Below are 20,973 nucleotides of genomic sequence, written 5' to 3'. Positions count from 1 at the left end.
AATTATGGTCGAGCCAGGCCAGCTATTTGGAAAAGGTGGGTCTTGAGCTTGACACGGAAGGAGCGGAGGTCAGTAGTAGTCCTAATGTCCGGGGGGAGGTCATTCCACAGGGCTGGGCCCGCCACAGAGAAGGCTCTGCTCCTAGGCGCCGCCCCATGGCACTGTCTGGTAGACGGCACCTGGAGAAGTCCCTCTCTGTGCGAGCGGATGGGTCGTAGGGATGTATGGGGCAGAATACGATCCCGCAGGTAACTAGGTCCTGAGCCATGGAGCGCTTTAAAGATCGTAATCAAAACCTTGAAACGCACTCGATAGACCACAGGGAGCCAGTGCAGCTCGCGCAGGAGAGGTGTCACATGGGAGTACTTGGTACTCCCCATAATCACCCGCGCGGCCGCATTCTGGACCAACTGCAGTCTCCGAGTGCATTTCAAGGGGAGCCCCATGTAGAGAGCGTTACAGTAGTCCAGGCGAGACGTCACCAGCGCATGGGTGACTGTGCGTAAGGCGTCCCGGTCCAATAGGGGGCGCAATTGGCGCACCAGGCGAACCTGGTGGAACGCCCCCCTGGCCACGGCTGTCACATGTTCATCCATGGACAGCCTGGCATCCAGGAGGACGCCCAAATTGCGCGCCCGCTCCACGGGGGCAAGTTGAATGCCCCCAATGGCCAGAGATGGAATTATCTGGTTGAACCGGGGGGCCGGAACCCACAGCCACTCCGTCTTGGAAGGGTTGAGCCTGAGTCGGTTGTCATCCATCCAGACCCGTACGGCTTCCACACACCGGGACATCACTTCGATGGCCTTGTTGGGGTGGTTCGGGGTGGAGATGTACAGCTGAGTATCATCAGCGTACAGATGATATCCCACCCCGAAACCACGGATGATCTCACCCAGCGGCTTCATGTATGTGTTGAACAGGAGCGGCGAGAGGACCGACCCCTGTGGCACCCCACAAGTAAGGGGGCTTAGGGTCGACCTCTGCCCCCCTGCCAACACACGTTGCGTCCGGCCGGAGAGGTAGGAGCCGAACCACCGCAAAACGGTGCCCCGGACCCCCAACCCCTCCAGTCGGTGCAACAGGATACCATGGTCGATGGTATCAAAAGCCGCCGAGAGGTCTAATAGGACCAGGATAGAGGAGCAACCCCTATCTCTGGCCCTCCAGAGATCGTCTACCAACGCGACCAAGGCCGTCTCAGTGCTGTGCCCAGGGCGAAAGCCGGACTGGCGCGGGTCTAGATAATCATTCTCCTCCAGATGTCGTGGGAACTGAGAAGCCACCACACTCTCTACAACCTTCGCCAAAAAGGGAAGGTTGGAGACAGGACGATAATTGGCCAGCTCCGTAGGGTCCAGGGAAGGCTTCTTGAGCAAGGGTCTCACCACCGCCTCTTTCAAGGCGGCCGGGAGAGACCCCTCACCCAGCGAAGCGTTCACTAGGCCCAGGAGCCAGTCGCGTGTAACCTCCCAGGAAGCCAGTACAAGCCAGGAGGGACACGGGTCCAGCAAACATGTGGTAGGTCGCAGTCGTCCACGCAATCTGTCCAAATCCTCGATGGCAACCAAGTCAAACTCCTCCCAAAAAGGTTTCTCAAGACTCGCCACTGGCGTCTCGACTGGGCCACTGAAGGGGACCCAATCCTTCCGGATTTGAGCGACTTTATCCAGCAGGTATTTCCCAAACTCCTCTGCTCTACCCTGTAGAGGGGCCTCCCGCGGCCTCTGAAACAGAAGGGAGCGGGACACCCGAAACAGGGTGGCAGGGCGGTTCTCTGCGGATGCAATGAGAGCGGCACAGTATTGACGTTTAGCCGTTCTCAATGCCACTAGGTACGTCCTTAAATGGGCTCGTACCTGTGCTTGGTCCAATTCGGATCGGGAGGATCTCCAACGACTCTCTAGGCATCTCTTGCGGCGCTTCATCACCCTTAGCTCCTCGGTGAACCAAGGAGCCAGGGTGGATCGTTGCCGCCGGAGAGGCCGCAAAGGCGCCACCCGGTTCAAGGCCCCGGTAGTCGCATTATTCCACGCGGCCACCAGGTCCTCTACCCGAGGGCGGGTCAGGGCTGCAGGAGGTGGCCCAAGCTCCGTCTGGAACCTATCTGGTTCCATTAAGCGCCTGGGGTGGAACCATCTAGTGTTTTCCGGTTCCGCCTCCCCGCAGCGAGGGGTAGCACCAGGGAAGTCAAGTCGGAGGAGTGAGTGATCTGACCATGATAGAGGAGTGATGGTTAAATTCACTCCTCCCAGATCACTCAACCACTGGCGAGAGACAAAAACGAGGTCCAAGGTGTGACCTCCCTCGTGTGTCGGGCCCTGAATCATTTGAGTCAGGTCCATGGCTGTCATGGAAGCCATGAACTCCCGAACCCCCTCTGAAGCTTCTCCCACTGACGGCAGGTTAAAGTCCCCCATTACTAAAAGTTTGGGGGTCTCAACCGCCACCGATGAGATTAGCTCGAGGAGCTCAGGCAGGGTCGCTGATGTATGGCGGGGAGCCAGGTATACTATCAGCAGGCCCAACTGCCTCCCAGGGCCCCATTTCACAACAAGGGATTCACAACCGGACGTCTGTGGCACAGTGGACTCCCTCGGCTCTAAGTCCTCCCGGATAATCACTGCTACCCCACCGCCCCTTCCCCGGGCCCGGGGCTGGTGAAATGCTTGGTAACCTGGTGGGCACATCTCCACGAGGGGTAACCCTCCCTCGTGGCCCAACCAGGTTTCCGTTATTCCCGCGAGGTCCGGCTCCCCCTCCAAAATTAAATCATGAATGAGGGGGGCCTTATTGATAACGGACCTCGCATTGCATAACAGCAGCCTCAGGCCCTGGGCCTGCAAATCCTGACCACCTAGAACGCGGGGGTTGGTACAAGCGACCGGGTGTAACCAGCACCCACGGTCTCCCAACCGACTGCGAGTTGTTAATCTGTCCTCATATCTGCCCCTCCCTACGACCGTTGGAATCAAGGAGCCCTGTATAGGAATGGTATCCTCTCCCCCCTCCTCCTCTCTGCTCCTTCTGCTCAAGACCCCACCTGGTGACCTGGCTTCGTCATCGCTCCTGATCTGACCCACCCACCTCCCAACCCCTGAACCCCTAAAAAAATTTAAAAAACATTTGACTAAAAACCCCCTGAGTCTCCGCTTCCTCCACCTCTCGGGATTAATGAATCCGTCATCAAGGTGGGCCCTTGAAAGGGCGGAGGGCCACACCTGCGAGAGGGGGGACTCCCGCAGCAGGAGCAAATCTGACCTCGAGTGTATACTGGGGGGAGCTGCAGCAAGGGCCAGGGTGCTATAGATGTTAATTAAGTCAGCAAGCCAGGTTCCACATCAGATGGTAAGTCAGTACGTGGATAATAGGTAGATGGTGGATAAATGGCAAATAGGTGGAAAGTAGATGGTACATGGTGGAGGCCAATAGGCAATCTGTGGTGTGGGTGGGCAGGCAGTCTAAGTAGATATTTGATGGAGTTTGATGGTAAAATTGATGGTAAATTTGATGGTAAGCGGGTGAAAGCTGGTGAAAGATGGTGGGGGGTAGTCCCGCAGGCACACACAGTAGTCCATAGTTATAGATAGTCAAAATAATAAGTAAACAAGTGACAAGCGGGCGGGTTAGCCATGGCAGGTAAATGGCAGGGGTTGATAAATCCTTTCTCTTCCTGGCACTAAACCTCCTGCCAGTGGAAGCCTCCTGCCAATCTCCTGGGCACAGACCTGTCCTGCCCTTGGTGCCACAGGGCTCCCTCCTTCTGCCAGGCTCCAGCATAGCTCTTTAAGGGCAAGCCCCATCGTAGCCTGCCTCCCCCCAACTTCAGCGGCCCCCCCGATGTTAGTCCTGGCCCGAGCGCTGCTCCGGCCGGCCTACGGCTCTCCCGCAGGCCTTCTTCGGCCTCCAGCGTCTCGAGCCTCATGCAAACCCCCGAACGGCCTTTCTGCAGTCCTCACCCTCCAATTTGGCCTTGCTAGCATCGCCGATACTGCCCTTGCGCCGCCCGGGTCGCTGGGATGCCGCTGGGATGCCGTCGCTGCCACCCGTTCATCCAGCCTCTGCCCCTATCACCGCAGTCGCCGCCGCCGCCATTCGCCGACCTCCAGCTGAAGCTCCAATGCCGACTCCACCTCCAACTCTCATTTCGGCTCCAGCTGGGGCTGTTTCTTCATCTGTCCTGGCTGTTTGACCACCCTGGAGGGCCAATTAAGGCTCCATGGAAAGCCAGGGTGGTCGTTGCTCTTAATTCCCAACCCTCGTGATGGAAAGAGGGCCAGGGGCGCCCCCTCCCCCGTCAAAGAGCTCCGTGGAAGTACGGAGCTCAGCAGTCAGCAGCCATTTCCCCGGAAGCTCCTCCTCCTCCTTAAAACGACCCTCCGAGCAACTTATTTATCTCTTGAGAAACCTATATGCGGGTCAAGAAGCAACAGTGAGAACTGGACATGGAACGACTGATTGTTTTAAAATTGGGAAAAGAGTCCAGCAAGGCTGTATACTGTCACCCTGCCTATTTAACTTATATGCAGAGCACATCATGAGAAAGGCAGTGTTAGAGGAATCAAAAGTTGGAATTAAGATTGCCGGGAGAAATATCAACAATGTCAGATATGGAGATGTTACCACTCTAATGGCAGAAAGTGAAGAGGAACTAAAGAGCCTCTTGATGCGGGTGAAGAAGAAGAGTGCAAAGTTGGCTTCAAACTCAACATTAAAAAAACTAAGATCATGGCATGCAGCCCTCTCAATTCGTAGTAATTAGATGGGGAGGAAATGGAGGTAGTGACAGATTTTATTTTCCTGAGCTCCAAGATCACCGCAGAAGGGGATTGCAGTCAAGAAATTGCTCCTGGAGAGGAAAGCTATGGCAAATCTAGACAGCATACTAAAAAAGCAGAGACATCACCCTGCCAACAAAAGTGCATATAATCAAGGCTATGGTTTTCCCAGTTGCAATGTATGGCTGTGAAAGTTGGACCATAAGAAAGGCTGAGTGCCAAAGAATTGAGACCTTTGAACTGTGGTGCTGGAGAAGACTCCTGCAAGTCCCTGGGACTGCAAGACGATCAAACCAGTCAGTCCTAGAGGAGATCAACCCTGACAACTCTTTAGAAGGCCAGATCCTGGAGATGAAACTCAAATACTTTGGCCATCTAATGAGAAGGAAGGAGTCACTGGAGAAGAACCTAATGCTGGGAAAGATTGAGGAAGGGAATGACAGAGAATGAGATGGCTGGATGGAGTCACCAAAGCAGTAGGTGTGAGCTTAAATGGAGGATAGTAGAGGACAGGAAGTCTTGGATGAACATTGTCCATGGGGTTGCAATGGGTTGGACATGACTTCACAACTAACAACAACAACACTTCACAGTCTTTACAGCACCAGGAGTTTTACAGAATCAGTGTATTGCCCCCAACAATCTGGGTCCTTACCCCCCTCGGAAGGCTGAGTCATCCTTGAGTTGTCAGAATCGCACTCTTGGCAGTGGCAGAGTCAACATGCAATGTACATACACTATGCTACCACAGTTCTTAGTAATGGTCCAGTCACTAATGTATATCACAAGTCTGCCTGAATTTCTACATTGTTTACCAGTGTTGCAGGGTATCTGGCCATCTGTTCCACCTAAGACATGCAGTGAAGCATCCACCACGTTTGATTGAAAAGAGGTCCCCTTTTCCCCTCCTCAGCCTTCACTTCTCCCCCCCACCCCTCCCACCTTAGACAGGATCATCAGGATCATTGAAGGTAGGTGCGGTTATAGTCCAAACCCTACACTGGAAAAACAATGATAGGTTTTAGTTTTAAATCCAACAGCAAAGGGAGAAATTAGGGTATAAGAAGCTTACCAAAGTTACAGGAACTCCAGACCTACTCATACTGGATCGGTCAAACCAGTAGTGGCGGCAGCGGGAGGCTCCGCCCACCCACCCAGAAGCTTCTGCATGCATGCACAGCGTCACACACAAGCGTTGCACACAAGCAAACCAGGAGTAAAAAAAATGGAAACCCACCACTGAACCAGACAAGTATATGAAGAAACAGAGAGATGGAAAAGGCCAATAAACTCAAAACCACACAGCTGAACCAAACAGCAAGGAAAAGAAAGAAATAGTTTGTTCTGCCATATCAATGTTATCCTTCAGGTTCCAATTCTCCCAGGCCTTATGGCCAGAGACTCTTAGTTACAGACCTAGTCACAAAATATGCTGGGGTTTATATTTAACTTCTTGCTTGATGTTCTCCAACTGCATTATTTAGTATTGTTGTTTTCAGCCGGAATCATTTGTGAATACCTGTAACAATTATCCAGTTAGATCTTTTGAAACTTTGGGAGTTTGAGTTTCTAGGTATTTTGAAAGAGATGGCTTTGAGCCAATTTGCGTTCTATTTCCCTTACTGAGAATCCAATTTCTGCACGTGAGTACAGGCCAGTTTAGATGAATAGCTCACACATGTATACATCATGACTCTTGCAGGTGAAGCACTTGTAAGTAGATTCCTGATTTGAATGAAATTATTCTTAAGAATACTTCCCGTCCCCGCCCCCCCCCCAAAAAAAAATTGCATGTCATGTAATGGTATTCTATGCATAATTAAGTATGGATTTCAGAATAAAGAACCAGAGGATGTGAGCCTGGGAGACCATTATACATTACCATGCCTTCTAAACACAGAAGCAGCACAGGGCAATAACTGTATGACCCAGTGGTGGGTTTCAATTTATTTTGCTACCATTCTGCTTGTGTTCATGCACGCATGCGATGCTTCTGTGCATGTGCAGAAGCATCCAGATGGGTGGGAGGAGCCTCCTGCTGCCGCCACTACCGGTTTGACCAATCCAGGGCAACCGGCAGAAATCCACCTCTGGTATCACCATGTTAACAACTTACTTCTGAGATTTGAAGAACACAAAGGCTAGGTAAGCAAAGCCTAGCAATGCAATACTAAGCTTACACACTTGGACCCACACCCATACAAAACTAAGGGTCTGTTGTCTCAGAAAACTGGTTCTTCCCAGTATGCAATGCCCAATAAACCACACCTTGAGGTGGAGATTTGCAAAAGCTTTATTCTAAACCAGGGGTGTAAAAGCCCGTGGAACAGATCTGGCCCACGGGGTGCTTAGATCTGGCCCATGGGGCTGCCCTGGAAACAGCGAAGGACTGAACCACAGTGCCTCTGCCAATGAAAATGGAACTCAGGAGGGCCACAGTTCCTTTTACACTGGCAGAAGATTTCAGGAGGCTGTCCCCGCCAGAAACAGAGCTCGGGAGCAGGTTTCCCTGGCAGAGTGCTTGGGCCATCACAGGCGCCCCCCGACACGAGTGACATCAAGCTGGCCATGCCCAACCTGACCACGCCCCCCCCCCGAGGTCAAACATAACCCTGATGCTGCCATCAATGAAATCAAGTTTGACACCCCTGTTCTAGGTAGAAGAAAGGACACCACAGGGGATCGTTCCTACTAGGCCTTTGCAAAGGCCACTCCTTCAACAGTACAGTTTTTACAGAAACTTCTCCTTAAGTATCTCCTCTATGTCTCCTCTCAGGTCAGCCTGTAACCTTACAAAAGATTTGTTAATATTGTCTAACAATCATCAGCATGTTTGCCCTTAATTTCCAGTAACAAATAGCACAGCATGCCAACCTCTTTCCTCAAACCATTGCATGATAATTTGTTCCCTGCTCTTGCAACCATCAGGTTTCCTTTACATGAAGTTGCATGCAATTGAGCAAGCATGTTTTGAGAATTTTACTAGCTAAGCTGCTTCCGTTACTTCTCATGCACTAGCAAATACCTGAAAATACTAGCTCTTTATAGAGATTGCAATTTTAGGGGAGGGGGCCTTTTGCCTTTCACCTTTTCCTTTAGCTCAAAACTTGCTTCCAGCATTTCAGCAATTCCAGGAAGGAAATGTTGTTCTGTTTTCCTTCTTCCATTCAGAAAAATCTGCTCATAATCCCCAATATGTCTCTCCTTAAGTATTCGGTTCAAATAGAGAAGACAGGTGTCATTTGCCTGTTACGATTTTCTACTTGTCTCAGTCCTTCTCTATGGGTGATACGCTCAGCTTCTGATTTGGCAAGCACTCTCAGGGTAGATATTCTACCATGTTTCCCCAAAAATAAGACCCTGTCTTATATTTTTTGCCACCAAAAAGGACACCAAGTCTTATTTTCAGGGGGGAGGCTTGTCATCCCCTGACTCACCTCAACTTGCGCATGTCACCCCCAGCCTCTTTTTTTGCTATCAGAGGCCTTCAAGAACTTCTTCATCCGGCAAGACCAGCAAGGCTATCCTGAAGGCATCTGCAGCTGATAGCAGAGCTCTGCATTGATCAGGAGCTCTGTTATCGGACTTCAGGAAAGCCTTGCCGCAGAAGAAATGGGCCGAGGTGTGAGAGGCCTGGCTGCAACTGTCCAAGGTAAGGGGGGCAGCTCCACCCCTTTCATCCCCACCCTAGCTTAATTTTTATCTGTGCACCCTGGAGTCGGCAGGGTCTTATGTCAGGGTTCCAAGCAACACCCCCAACGAAAGAAGACTCCAAGGGTTGAGTTTCCTCAAAGTTCCATTTTATTAGAGATGTCATATTGGCAAATCTGGGGAAACCCGAATCTGTATATTGGGCACACCTGTAAAAATCAAGCTAGGACAAAACAACTCCGTACAGCTGCCACATGCTCATTGTTGGTTATTTTATTTTTTTAAAGACTTTTGGCCGACAAGTTCCTTCAGACTTTTCTCGGTATGCCAATCCTTTTAAATTATTTAATATGTTAACAAAATATGGAGCAGGGAGACATTTTCTGACTGTTGGAAATAATCAGGCAAAGGATGGTTCTTGTCCACCAGCTTTCAAAGCAGACCAGCAAGGATGCTGGAAGGTGTAATCCATTCTAAGTAGTGGCCATAACCAGCTTGAGATAGGAGATTGGGAATTCAGACTTGAACAGAAGTCCTGGTAGAAACCTTATAGGTCAACTTCAATTTGTTCCCTATATGCCATTCATCTGGCAAACTCACATTTTTTTCACCCTGTACATGTACACATCCAGATTAGACTGTGTTGTTTCTCTGTGTTATGTATTATATGTGGGTATATGCAAAATTTTATTTTTATTTGTATTGTCATGTTTATGTAGTGTATATTGGACCCTCAAAGGTGACCCTTCGACAGCTGTATGCAATAAAATTTCATTTTAATGTAAGTTCATTAGTGTACATTCAAAATGACAATAAAGTTATTCTATCTATCAATCTACTACTATCTATCTATCTATCTATCTATCTATCTATCTATCTATCTATCTATCTATCCCAACTCACACTCACTTTTTTCAGACCTGCTCAATACATTCCAATGTATAGAGTTGCTGACTACAACAGTAGCTCAATACTCAACTGCTTTGCAATTCATTGAATTTGATACTCAACACATTTTGACACAAACATTTTGTTCCTCTACTCATCGTTTGTTTGGTACTCAATGCACAAACTGAAACCTGTCAGTGTCAGCTGTCTTGTAATTCACTACATTATTCCTTAGGGGCGGAATTTGTTTGGTACTCACCATTTTTGGACTCATCAAAACCAATTAACACTGAGTAGCAAGGTAGCACTATATTCATATATGGAGGATATTATAATCTACCCACATTTATTAGTAATGCTGCATTTTCTCTCAGTACCTATAGCTTGTATTGGTTACCATTGCAACCTCCACTGAAAAATATTGTCCTAAGTCCTTGCATCCCATTTCAGTAGATGGTCATATAGAATTGATTTCCACACATATTTGTGATGTGTATATCTTATATAACTCCTGATCAATTATCAATTATCACTGCAAGGTGCTACATAATCAAAGATCAAGAGGTCTTTGTCAGGAGCACCAACATAGCTTAGAATTTGCGTCCTATTTTAATGTCCTTGGAAGTTGTTGAGGAACTGGGAATGTGCTCTGTAACAGGTAAGAGGCACTTATCTCTTTTCTGTTGCAATTGTGAAAAAGGGAAGAAGGCAGCTTGCTAGAATAACAATAAAGCAGTGGCAGCAGAGCCTGTGATCAAGGATCTTTGGTGCCATTTTTGTCGCCTCTCACATCTGAGAAATACACACATTTCTTTTTCCTGTGCTATTTCTATGTATTTAGTGGTGGTGGTTATTCCAGTATAATGTGCACTTTTTCTGTAATTCTTTGATGAAACCACCTATATAGATTTTGTGTAGTCCTGCAAGGCAGAGAGATAGCATGGCATAGATGCAACACACTCAGTGTAACCTGTTAGTTTTGCTAAATAAAACGATCATTTAGAGCCTCTCCAGTCATTTGAAACTAGCATTTTTCTTCCAACAAAGGGGAATTTCAAAACATGCTGCGAGTCTCACACACCCAGCTATTAATGTAAAGAAAGATGCAATTTTTACCCTGCCAAAACCCAGCCAGATGCTGCACAATTCTACAACATTATTTCCTAAAACCTGCAATTCTCTTAGCATCAGTAAAATCACTCTGATCATCCTGTTCAACCCTTCAAGATCAGATTTTTAAGTATACTTTAATTATTATATAATTGATGACAGCAGTTGATTAACAAAACTGCTCTGTTAACAAAAATGGAAGTCACGGCTAATTACTGACATAATCAGAGTATTACTTGAATTCTATAATTTTGACACAAGCTAAGTTGATGAGCAATTGAGTGATGTGGCCCAAAGCCAACAATTCCATTTGATAATTTTTGAACAATTGTTTTGACTGATTATTTAATTTCAGACACATGTTAGACCATGTATCTGGTATTTTCTATCGTAGAAGAATGTTCTCCATGGTACAATGTGACTTCAGTGAGGTTGAGACTAATGTTACAGGACGTCAGAGCCCAGGTAGGCTTCCTCTTGGTGCTAAAGTCAAAAGGAGAGGGAGAAGCTGAAAGTAATCCATGATGGTTGAGAAGTGCTTGTATAAATGAAGTTAACCAACCTAGGAAAGCAGCTTCCAAATTCAAAATCAAACTTGGGAATTGTTGCCAAGTCAACTGAAGAGGCATGTCTCAAAAATCTCAAACAGATTGGCCCAGATAATGAGTCTGTTTGGGGCATGTGATGCAAGCAGGGGATAGGTGAAAAAGAGGAAAATTCAAGGAATCATATGGATGGAAATATGAAGGAAATTACTGTCATGTTCTTTGAAAAACAAATCCTCTGGATTTGCCACTGGACACAAAATAGCACTTTTCCACTTTTATCTCTTACAGGAGACAGTTCCTAATGTGATTAACCACACTTGGCCAAATAAAGCCTATTCTGCTCTCTTCTGCTCTCCTCTCCTCTGGTCTAGTCTAGTCTAGTCTGCATCCCATTCCATTCTGTTCTATATTATTCTGCATTCCATTCCATCCCATTCCATTCCATTCTATTCTGCATTCCATTCCATTCCGTTCTATTCTATTCTGCATTCCATTCCATTCCGTTCTATTCTATTCTGCATTCCATTCCATTCTATTCCATTCCATTCTATTCTGCATCCCATCCCATCCTATTCTATTCTATTCTATTCTATTCTGCATTCCATTCCATTCTATTCCATTCCATTCTATTCTGCATCCCATCCCATTCTATTCTATTCTATTCTGCATTCCATTCCATTCTATTCTATTTCTAATCCATGGTTTTATTTGAATGTGCTTTTCTTTCATTTATATGGATTGATCTGTGTTTTTATTTTACACTGCCTCTAGATCTACCAGCTACAGCCAGCCAGTAAATCTTAGAAAGAAATCACAGCATGCCACTTTACATGTCCACAGAGAAGCAAGTCAAATTTTATTTTGTGGAATTTACTCATAGCTATGTAGCTATTGTATTGGACTCATAAATATTACTCTCTACTGCAAGGAAAGTTTTCATCCATCTCCACTTCAGATGAAAGTTCTGCTAGTTTATATCTTTTGATTCACCTTTTGGAATGTGACCATTACATGTTGTCCATACCTGGATAAGCCTCTCTAAAGAATGAAGAATAACAAAGTTGGAAGGGACCTTGGAGGTCTTCTAGTCCAACCCCCTGCTCAAGCAAAAGACCCTGTAGCATTTCAGACAAATGGTGTCCAATCTTTTCTTAAAAACCTCCAGGGATGGAATGCCCCAATTTCTGAAAGTGACCTGTTCCACTGTTAATTGTTCTCACTGTCAGGAAATTTCTCCTTAGTTCTAGGTCACTTCTCTCCTTGATAGTCTTGTTCTATAGTCTTGTTCTAGACCTAACTCAGTCTTGGTAACCTCCAAGTGTGTGGACTTTACACATACATATGCACACAGAGAGACCAGAATTCCTAGCAATGCTTGTGTTGGTTGGAGAATTCTGGAAAATGGGAAAAACTAAGTTGGATGAAAACTAATCAAGGACAGAAACAATCTAGAACTAAAGAGAAATTTCTTCACAATGAGAACAATCAATCAGTGGAATGGCTTGCCTCCTGAATTTGTGGCTGCTCCATCACTGGAAGGTTTTACAAGACAACCATTTATATGAAAAGGTATATAGGGTTTCCTGTCTCAGCAAGGGATTGGACTAGAAGATCTCTACGGTCCCTTTGTTATTCTGTTCAAATTCAAAGTCTAAGTCTTCTGGCTCAAAAGAGAATTAAAGTTTGCAATCTCAGCCTCCACAAAGAAGCGTCCACAGAAAAGATGAAGCCTCTGGGTTTTCTAGAAGCTTGGTATTCTGCTTCTGGCTAAATTATAAAGCAGAACATTCTATTTATTTTCCTTTTCAGCCATTGACCGAAAGGACTTCGTTCTGGGAAGCTCTGCTCTACAGAGCTGCCTCATCTCTCTGTCTGATTTTCTCAAAAGTTTCTAGGAACTGTTTGTCGGTGATTGCAAAATGAAATGCTCTGTCTTCTTATCTTATCGGCAAGAGAGAGAAAAGGAAGATTGCATTAATACTGCATTAAATATCCATTATAATGTGCCATGCCGAACGTCTAGCAGCTTAAACATAATGTGGGCTATTTAATAACTTTCATGTTCTGCCACATTGCTCAGGTTTGTCATGCAGCACAGATCGTATAACAAGGTTATTTGTTGGAGTTGTGAATTGTTCCTTTTTAAGTGCACCCTTTAAAAGGGAATAAAAAATTTCCCAGCGAAGTGAAAACACCATATCGTTAAGCCCAAAGGGATGAGCCAAGATTAAGTAAGGACGCTGAAAAGAAAAAGGTATCCAACCTAAACAACCTCAATTTCCAAGTCCTGTAAAGCAGAAAATGTCTGAGGGGTTCTTGGTGCTCTCTGAGTTCAGTGCTTTTCTTGCAGACATTTCATTACCCAAATAGGTAACATCATCAGTGCCAAAAAGGAGTGGGGTTTGCTCTTAGTTTGCATTCCAAGGCAGCGCCAGGGACCAGTTCCATGGAGGGAGGTTTTTCCACAGATTTGAGGATGTGTGATTTCATGCTCTGCCTGGATCCTGCACATGCACAGATGGGGCTTCACTCCTTTGCAAAGCCTGGTTCTGGGTGAGCCACGGACTTCTGCCAGTCCATGGCCTGGAGGTTGGGGATCAGAGGTGGGTTCCTACCGGTTCGGACCGATTCGGCCAAATCAGTAGTAAAAATTGGGGCTGGCTCTCCAAACCGGTACTACTGACAGGCTGACCACATCCTCGAACCAGTCCCCTAGTTGCTGCTCACTCTCCCAGCCACATCTGTCAGATGGCAAGCTGACCAGAGCTTGGAAGCTGCTGGCTGGCAAAGAAGCCTCTCAGTTTCCTCTTCGGAGGCTTCGTTTCCACCCAGCCGCTGGCTGCGGGGTGCTGAAAAGTCCTCCAGCCGGTGAGAAGAAAGCTGCGCATGTGCGAAGATGGCAGCAGCGACCAGAGATCTTTTCAGTGTCCTGCACCAGCCGCTGGGTGGAAAAGAAGCCTCTCAGCTTCCAAGTTCAGCAGGAGGCTTGGTCCCTTCATAGGGTTGCTTTTCTCCACGCCTGATAAAGTTCAAAAGGTGCGGAGCAGCAGCCTTTAAGGACAAAGCCAGCGTAGCTCCCTACACACAGGTAAGCATTCATGCTAGCCTACCCGCCCTCCCCACCAGCCAGTCCTGAAGCCCCGCAATTCTTCTGGCTCTGCTCAGAATAACACAGCAAAGTGATGGTTGGAGCCTTAGTGCAGGAGAGAAGCTGAGTCCTTTTGCATCCTGTTAAGACCCTCCTTAAGCAAGCAGTCACCTGCCCTGCATGCATCCTTGCTGTGCTTTGGTGCTCGCTTGAGGGGTGTCTCCCTGCACACGCTCACCCTCCCGGCTGCACAAAGCAGATAGATGGTGTGTGTGTGTGTGTGTGTGTGTGTGTGTGTGTAGAGGGGACATGGATCATTTGGCACTGAGGAAGAAGCAGCTGCAACGGTGGGAAAGCGAGGCTTCTTTGCCAGCCTCCCAGCTGACAAAACAGAAATTTTCACCAGTTGTGTAGGCATGGCTAGGTGGGGGGGCATATGACTGAGTGGGCATGGGCGTGAATGCATCAAGTTGGCCACTCCCACTCAGTCACATGCCCCCATCTAGCCACACCCCCAGAACCGGTAGTAAAAAAAAATTGAAACCCACCCCTGTTGGGGATCCCTCTTCTAAGGCTTTGCCTAAAAGTGAACAGAAGGAGCAAAACACCTCCCCACCAGCATTCAACACCAAGATGAGCAGAGATTATCTCCAAGATTAACATCAGACCAACAATCAAAAAGTAAACAATGCCCCAATCAAGGAACAAACTAACAGTAAACTGCCCAACCAAGCAACCTCTAAGCTCACTCCCAGCAACACCGACAGGGCAAGCCACTAGAATAACAAAGGCAGGGAATGAATGAATGAATGAACCAAACAAACAAACAAACATCTGTCAGTCAGTCACTCAGCCAGGCAGTCGCTAAGTCAATAAATCAGTAAATATCATTTTCCTCATTTGTACCCATTGAATTCATGGACAACTGCTAAGTAGAAGAATATGTAGACTGTACACAACTTTGCAGGATTGATCTATGGACAAGAGGGAAACAAAAATAGCCCATCTTACTCTGTTGAAATCTCCTTGTCCTCTTCAGGCTAACGTCTCCTTGGCATCCCTGCTCTTCTTCTTCCCATCGCCTGACTTGCTCTTCCCTCATCTTGTAAAAGAGGATGTGTTTCTGTTCTTCGTTCAGCTCCGCCAGAAGCTCAGGATCAATGTACAGGTCTCGCAAAATTTGCTGCAGCATGGCCAGGCTGAGCTACCAGACAGGTAGAGCCTTCAAAAAGCAAGGTGAAGGGAAGAAAGGAGGCTCAGCTCAAAGTCACTCAAGTTCCATCCAAGCCTACCAGGTGAAAATCCGAATTTTTTTTCAGAACCAATGAGGAAAAAACAAAACACAAGGGGAGATACTTCTAGTAAGTGTTGTTGGGTTCCTTCCTGTCCCCTGGCATTCCTTTAGGGATTCCAAAAACAACTCTTGAGGGTTTCACCCATCATCAGATATGCCATAAGAAGGATGGAGCCAAGGCTTATTGTATGTGCCCAAAAGGCAGACAAGAAACATGAGATGTTTGCTCTTGTTAGTTGCCGGAGGAGAGTTCAGAATATCTTTAAAATCAGAATATGGCACCTGGTTTCTGCTCGGTGTGTAGCACAATACCAGGCATTGCACTGAGTATACATCCCTCTGCTGCTTTTTTCCCATTTTTTAAATCAGTGATGTCATGGATAAAAGTAACAGCTACACCAGTGATATCCATGTCATCTCAGGGAACTGATCTCCCCTTGGAATAGATGAACACCTGAATACCTTCATCGCTGTAACCTATGCTACCACCTGCTCGCTCCAGGGTCATGTTTAGTTACTGTCAACAACACACACACACAAACAAAAACACCAGCACGGTGATTCAGCATCTCCTAATGAAAAAGGATTTCTCGTCTTGCAGAAAGAGGTGGAGAGAAAGATGGAGGGAGGCCGCCTTTCCAGATTCATAGGGCAGATAATTAATATTAATTTAGCCTTTGGCAGCTCAGGTGCACTAAGTCTTTTCACCCATCAGTGTATTTTCCATTGCAGGGAAAGAGAAGGAAACAAGATTGCTTTTTAAGTCAACAGTGACCTTTGGCTGCTTACTGGTATTTCCTTGTTCTTAATGAAATAATATTGATGGCCCTTTAGGATCTCTGTTAAAATAACACAGATGCCACTTTTTATTGCCTGCAATGATCCCAAGCTATCAAGCAGCACAAGTTCAGTTTCCCAAATTTGATACCTTTATGAACTCCCGTCAGAATGGCATCAAATCAGAGAGAAATGGACCTAAATAGTCTGATTTCCCCCCTCCCCCCCCCATTTCATAGTCCACATTTGGATCCCATTTAAAGATCCTGATTGCAAATGGAATAAGTGGAACCTTTAGAAGCGCTCTAGAGTTTCACGTAGGATTCTGAGATAAGGAAGGAACATGTTTCCCTAATTAACAATAACCAGAGATTTTAGAATAGAATAGAATAACAGAGTTGGAAGGGATCTTGGAGGTCTTCTACTCCAACCCCCTGCTTAGGCAGGAAACCCTACACTTCAGACAAATGGTTACCCAATCTATTATTAAAAACTTCCAGTGTTGGAGGATTTACAACTTCTGGAGGCAAGTTGTTCCATTGATTAATTGTTCTAACTGTCAGGAAATGTCTCCTTGGTTCTAGGTTGCTTCTCTCCTTGATTAGTTTCCATCTATTGCTTCTTCTCCTGCCTTTAGATGTTTTGGAGAATAGCTTGACTCCCTCTTCTTTGTGGCAGCTCCAGAGACATTGGAACACTGCTATCATGTCACTCCTAGTCCTTCTTTTCATCAAACTAGACATATCCAATTCCAGCAAACATTCTTTATATGCTTTAGCTTCCATTCCCCTAATCATCTTTGTTGCTCTTCTCTGCACTCTTTCTGGGGTCTCAACAACATTTTGCTTAGACCTACCAGAGAAGACCAACAAAGATGATAAGGGGTCTGTGGGTTAATTCGTATCAGGTATGTTTAGTCTAATGAAGAGAAGGTTTAGGGGTGACGATGTGATAGCTCCCTTCCAGTACTTGAGTGGCTGTCACAGGGAAAAGGGGGTCAACCTATTCTCCAAAGCACCAGAAGGCAAGATAAGAAAGCATGGGTGGAAACTCATCACAGGGAGATCCAACCTGGAACTAAGGAGGAATTTCTGAACGATGAGAATGACTAAGCAATGGAACAGCTTGCCCCCAGAAGTGTGGGTGTTCCCTGGTGATTTTCAGGAAAAGATTGGACAACCATTTGTCCAGGGTGGCATAAAAACTCCTGCCTTGGGCAAGGGGTTGGCCTAGAAGACCTTCAAGATCTTCTCGCTCTATTCTAATTAATCTCCTAAAATAACTCAGACATTCCTTTCCCTGATTACAAAACGAAGGAAGAGGTTCACTACAATCAGATCTTTGAGATTCTGTTATTATAGACAATCGAAATAAAAATAAAAGGGCTGCTAGAATTGGATATCATTATTTACTGAGTGTCAAGCACGCCTCCTTCAGCAACCAAGAAAGAAACCACTTAACTCCATTTGTAGAATTAAGAATACTTTTACTGGTTATGAAAAGATAGCAGCGAAGTAAAGCAAGGTCTGAGGCAGAAACATGCGAAAGCATACATATCAAACATTTGCCCAACCCCCTCCCCCCAACAACCCCCACCCCATTGCCCAATCTGCAAATCCCCTAGGTGTCATGTGGGTGCATCTCCAAGAAGCATCATCAGGTTGGTATGCAGGACGGTTGGCCTTGACCAACTCCAAACATTGGCCATCAGCATGCACAGAAGATGGTGAGAACAAAACTCCCTTTTTAACTATCACTCCTGTACCAATTATTTCCCATCTCAAATACCATGCCCCCCCTCCCCGTTTCTATGGCAGCAAGTAGCGAAGCAGAGGCTGACACAGAGAGTGAGATGGCTGCAAAACTGAACTGGATATTCTTGAGAGTGGTTGTCAAATAGCAAGCACTTTTTTTTGAAATTTTGGAATTTCAAAGTTATACATAGCCCTACAAGACAGACCTGTTCAAACCCAAGATGGAAATATTCATCAACAAGCTGAAGTGTCCCTAGAGTTAGCCATACTAAAAGGGGGGGGGGGGGGGCAGCCATTCCCCAGAAAGAAACAAAAAATTGCCAAATAAGAACTGATTATTCTCAGGATCTATCGAATTTTCATTTTCAGAAATTTGCATTCCACACAGGAATATAGAATCTCATGGAAATCTACCCGAAGCAATTCCCACTTTTTAATCTAACAACAGCCCAAAACCTTTTGTACCTCCATTCTGAGCAAAATGAGAATTATTGTTGAAGAGCATAGCAACTGAAGTCCATAAATTAGCCTGAAGTCCATAAATTTGGCTATGAAGTGTACACTGTGGACACAAGAATTATCTCCCATCTCCTCATTTCTTCACTGTATGTTATATTTTTCCATAGGATGTGGAAGAGCCATTTCTTACTATCATTCATGGACCAAAATTAAACTACTTTCCTTGTCAGAAACAATATAAAAATATTTGATTCCCCCCAATTTTTTTGGACCATTAGTTGGTATTGTAAAAAAAAACCTCACATTTTAAGAAATGGAGATTTGCTTGGCATAATAAGGGGGGAAATGGATGTCTTTTGGAAAGCTGGGTCAAGAGTTTATTTACACAAAAGCAAGCTTGGGATAATGGCAGAGAAATTGATTTATCTGCTCCCAGATAGCAAAATTTTGGATGTTGTCGCTAACGGGATAGTAATTTATTTATTTATTTATTTATTTATTTATTTATTTATTATTAGCGTTTATATACCGCCCCCTCTCCCGAAAGGGACTCGGGGCGGTGTACAGTCCGTATTAAAATACAACAGATTAAAACATAGAAATAGCTACAGAAATACATGTATATATATATAAGGAGGATAAAATATGGCAAACTGTACTGCTAATAAATAAATCAATACAAAAGTTTAAAATATCAGATTAAATTTAAAACAATATCCCTCTAAAAACCAGTAAGAATGTGTATGCCAGGAGGTAGACGTTATAAATTATGCCAAACCAGCCAGTCGGAACAGGTGTGTCTTCAGTTTCTGTCGGAAGGAGCGGAGGTCAGTAGTGGTTCTAATGTCGGGGGGGAGGTCGTTCCAGAGGGTTGGGCCCATCACAGAGAAGGCCCTACTCCTCGGTGTCGCCCGTTGGCATTGCCTCGTGGACGGCACCAGGAGAAGGCCCTCCCTGTGAGAGCGGATTGGCTGCAGGGATGTATGTGGGAGGATGCGATCCCGCAGGTAACTAGGCCCTATGCCATGGAGCGCTTTAAAAATGGTGATCAGAACCTTGAAACGCACCCGAAAGACCACAGGTAGCCAGTGCAGCTCGCGCAGGAGAGGTGTTACGTGGGAGTACCTAGTACTCCCCATGACTACCCGCGTGGCTGCGTTCTGGACTAGCTGCAGTCTTCGGGCGCGTCCCAAGGGAAGCCCCATGTAGAGAGTGTTACAGTAGTCCAGGCGAGACGTCACCAGTGCGTGAGTGACTGTGCGTAGGGCATCACGGTCCAGAAGGGGGCGCAGTTGGCGCACCAGGCGAACCTGGTGGAATGCCCCCCTTGCCACGGCTGCCACATGATCATCCATTGACAGCCGGGCGTCTAGGAGGACGCCCAAATTGCGCGCCCGTTCCACAGGGGGCAATTGTTTGCCCCCTATGGCCAGTGATGGAATCAACTGGCTGAACCGAGGTGCCGGTAGCCACAGCCACTCAGTCTTGGAGGGGTTGAGCTTGAGTCTGTTGTCCCCCATCCAGACCCTGACGGCTTCCAAACACCGGGACATCACTTCGACAGCCTCGTTGGGGTGGCTTGGGGTTGAGATGTACAACTGAGTATCATCAGCGTACAGATGGTACTCAACCCCAAAACCACGGATGATCTCACCCAGCGGCTTCACATATGCGTTGAACAAAAGGGGCGAGAGGACCGACCCCTGCGGCACCCCACAAGAGAGTGGCCTCAGGGTCGACCTCTGCCCCCCAGTCAACACATATTGCATCCGGCCGGAGAGGTAGGAGCCGAACCACCGTAAAACGGTGCCTCCGACTCCCATCCCCTCTAGCCGGCGCAATAGGATACCATGGTCGATGGTATCAAAAGCCGCTGAGAGGTCTAATAGGACCAGGATAGAGGAGCAACCTCTATCTCTGGCCCTCCAGAGATCATCCACCAACGCGACCAAGGCTGTCTCGGTGCTGTGCCCGGGTCGGAAGCCGGACTGGCGTGGGTCTAGATATACGGATTCGTCGAGGTGACGTGGAAATTGCTGCGCCACCACATTCTCAACAACCTTCGTTAAAAAGGGGAGGTTGGAGACTGGACGATAACTAGCTAGCTCCGTTGGGTCAAGTGAAGGCCTCTTGAGCAGGGGCCTCACCACCGCCTCTTTCAAGGCAGTCAATAAGGAACCCTCGCTCAATGAGGCGTTCACCAGGCCCAGAAGCCAGCCTCGCGTCACCTCCCAGGATGCCAGTACCAACCAGGAGGGGCACGGGTCCATTGAACATGTGGTGGGTCGCAGCCGTCCACGCAACCCGTCTAAATCCTCGGGGGCAACAGAGTCAAACTCCTCCCAGAGTGGGCTCACAAGACTCACTGATGTCGGCTCGTCCGGTCCACTGGGGGGGGGGCCATCCGCTCCGGATCTGAGCGACTTTGTCTTGCAGATATTCCCCAAACTCCTCTGCTCTTCCCTGCAAGGGTGCCTCTCGCGTCTCCTGCGACAGGAGAGAGCGGGTCACCCTAAACAGGGCGGCAGGGCGGTTATCCGCAGATGCAATGAGAGCGGCACAATGTCTACGTTTAGCCGCTCTCAATGCGGCTAATTGGCCCCTACCTAACAATCCTGGAGATACT

The 20,973-nt window shown here is 47.0% G+C and overlaps 1 protein-coding gene across 1 annotated transcript in view; it reads right to left on the bottom strand.

Moving 5' to 3' along the window:
* The window catches only part of SH2D4B (SH2 domain containing 4B), a gene marked incomplete at both ends in the record, with an annotated part of 91,317 nt that extends 76,062 nt beyond the window's left edge, over positions 1-15,255 (bottom strand). Inside the window, one exon of the mRNA XM_081953593.1 lies at positions 15,075-15,255. Within this exon, the coding sequence (XP_081809719.1) occupies positions 15,075-15,255 (181 nt within the window). The remainder of the gene's footprint in view (positions 1-15,074) is intronic.
* Between the last annotated feature and the right edge of the window lie 5,718 nt (positions 15,256-20,973).

Source organism: Natrix helvetica (assembly GCF_964273705.1).
Source record: "Natrix helvetica genome assembly, chromosome: 5".
Taxonomy (NCBI): Eukaryota; Metazoa; Chordata; class Lepidosauria; order Squamata; family Natricidae; genus Natrix; species Natrix helvetica.
This window is presented reverse-complemented; position numbering and strand designations above follow the sequence as displayed.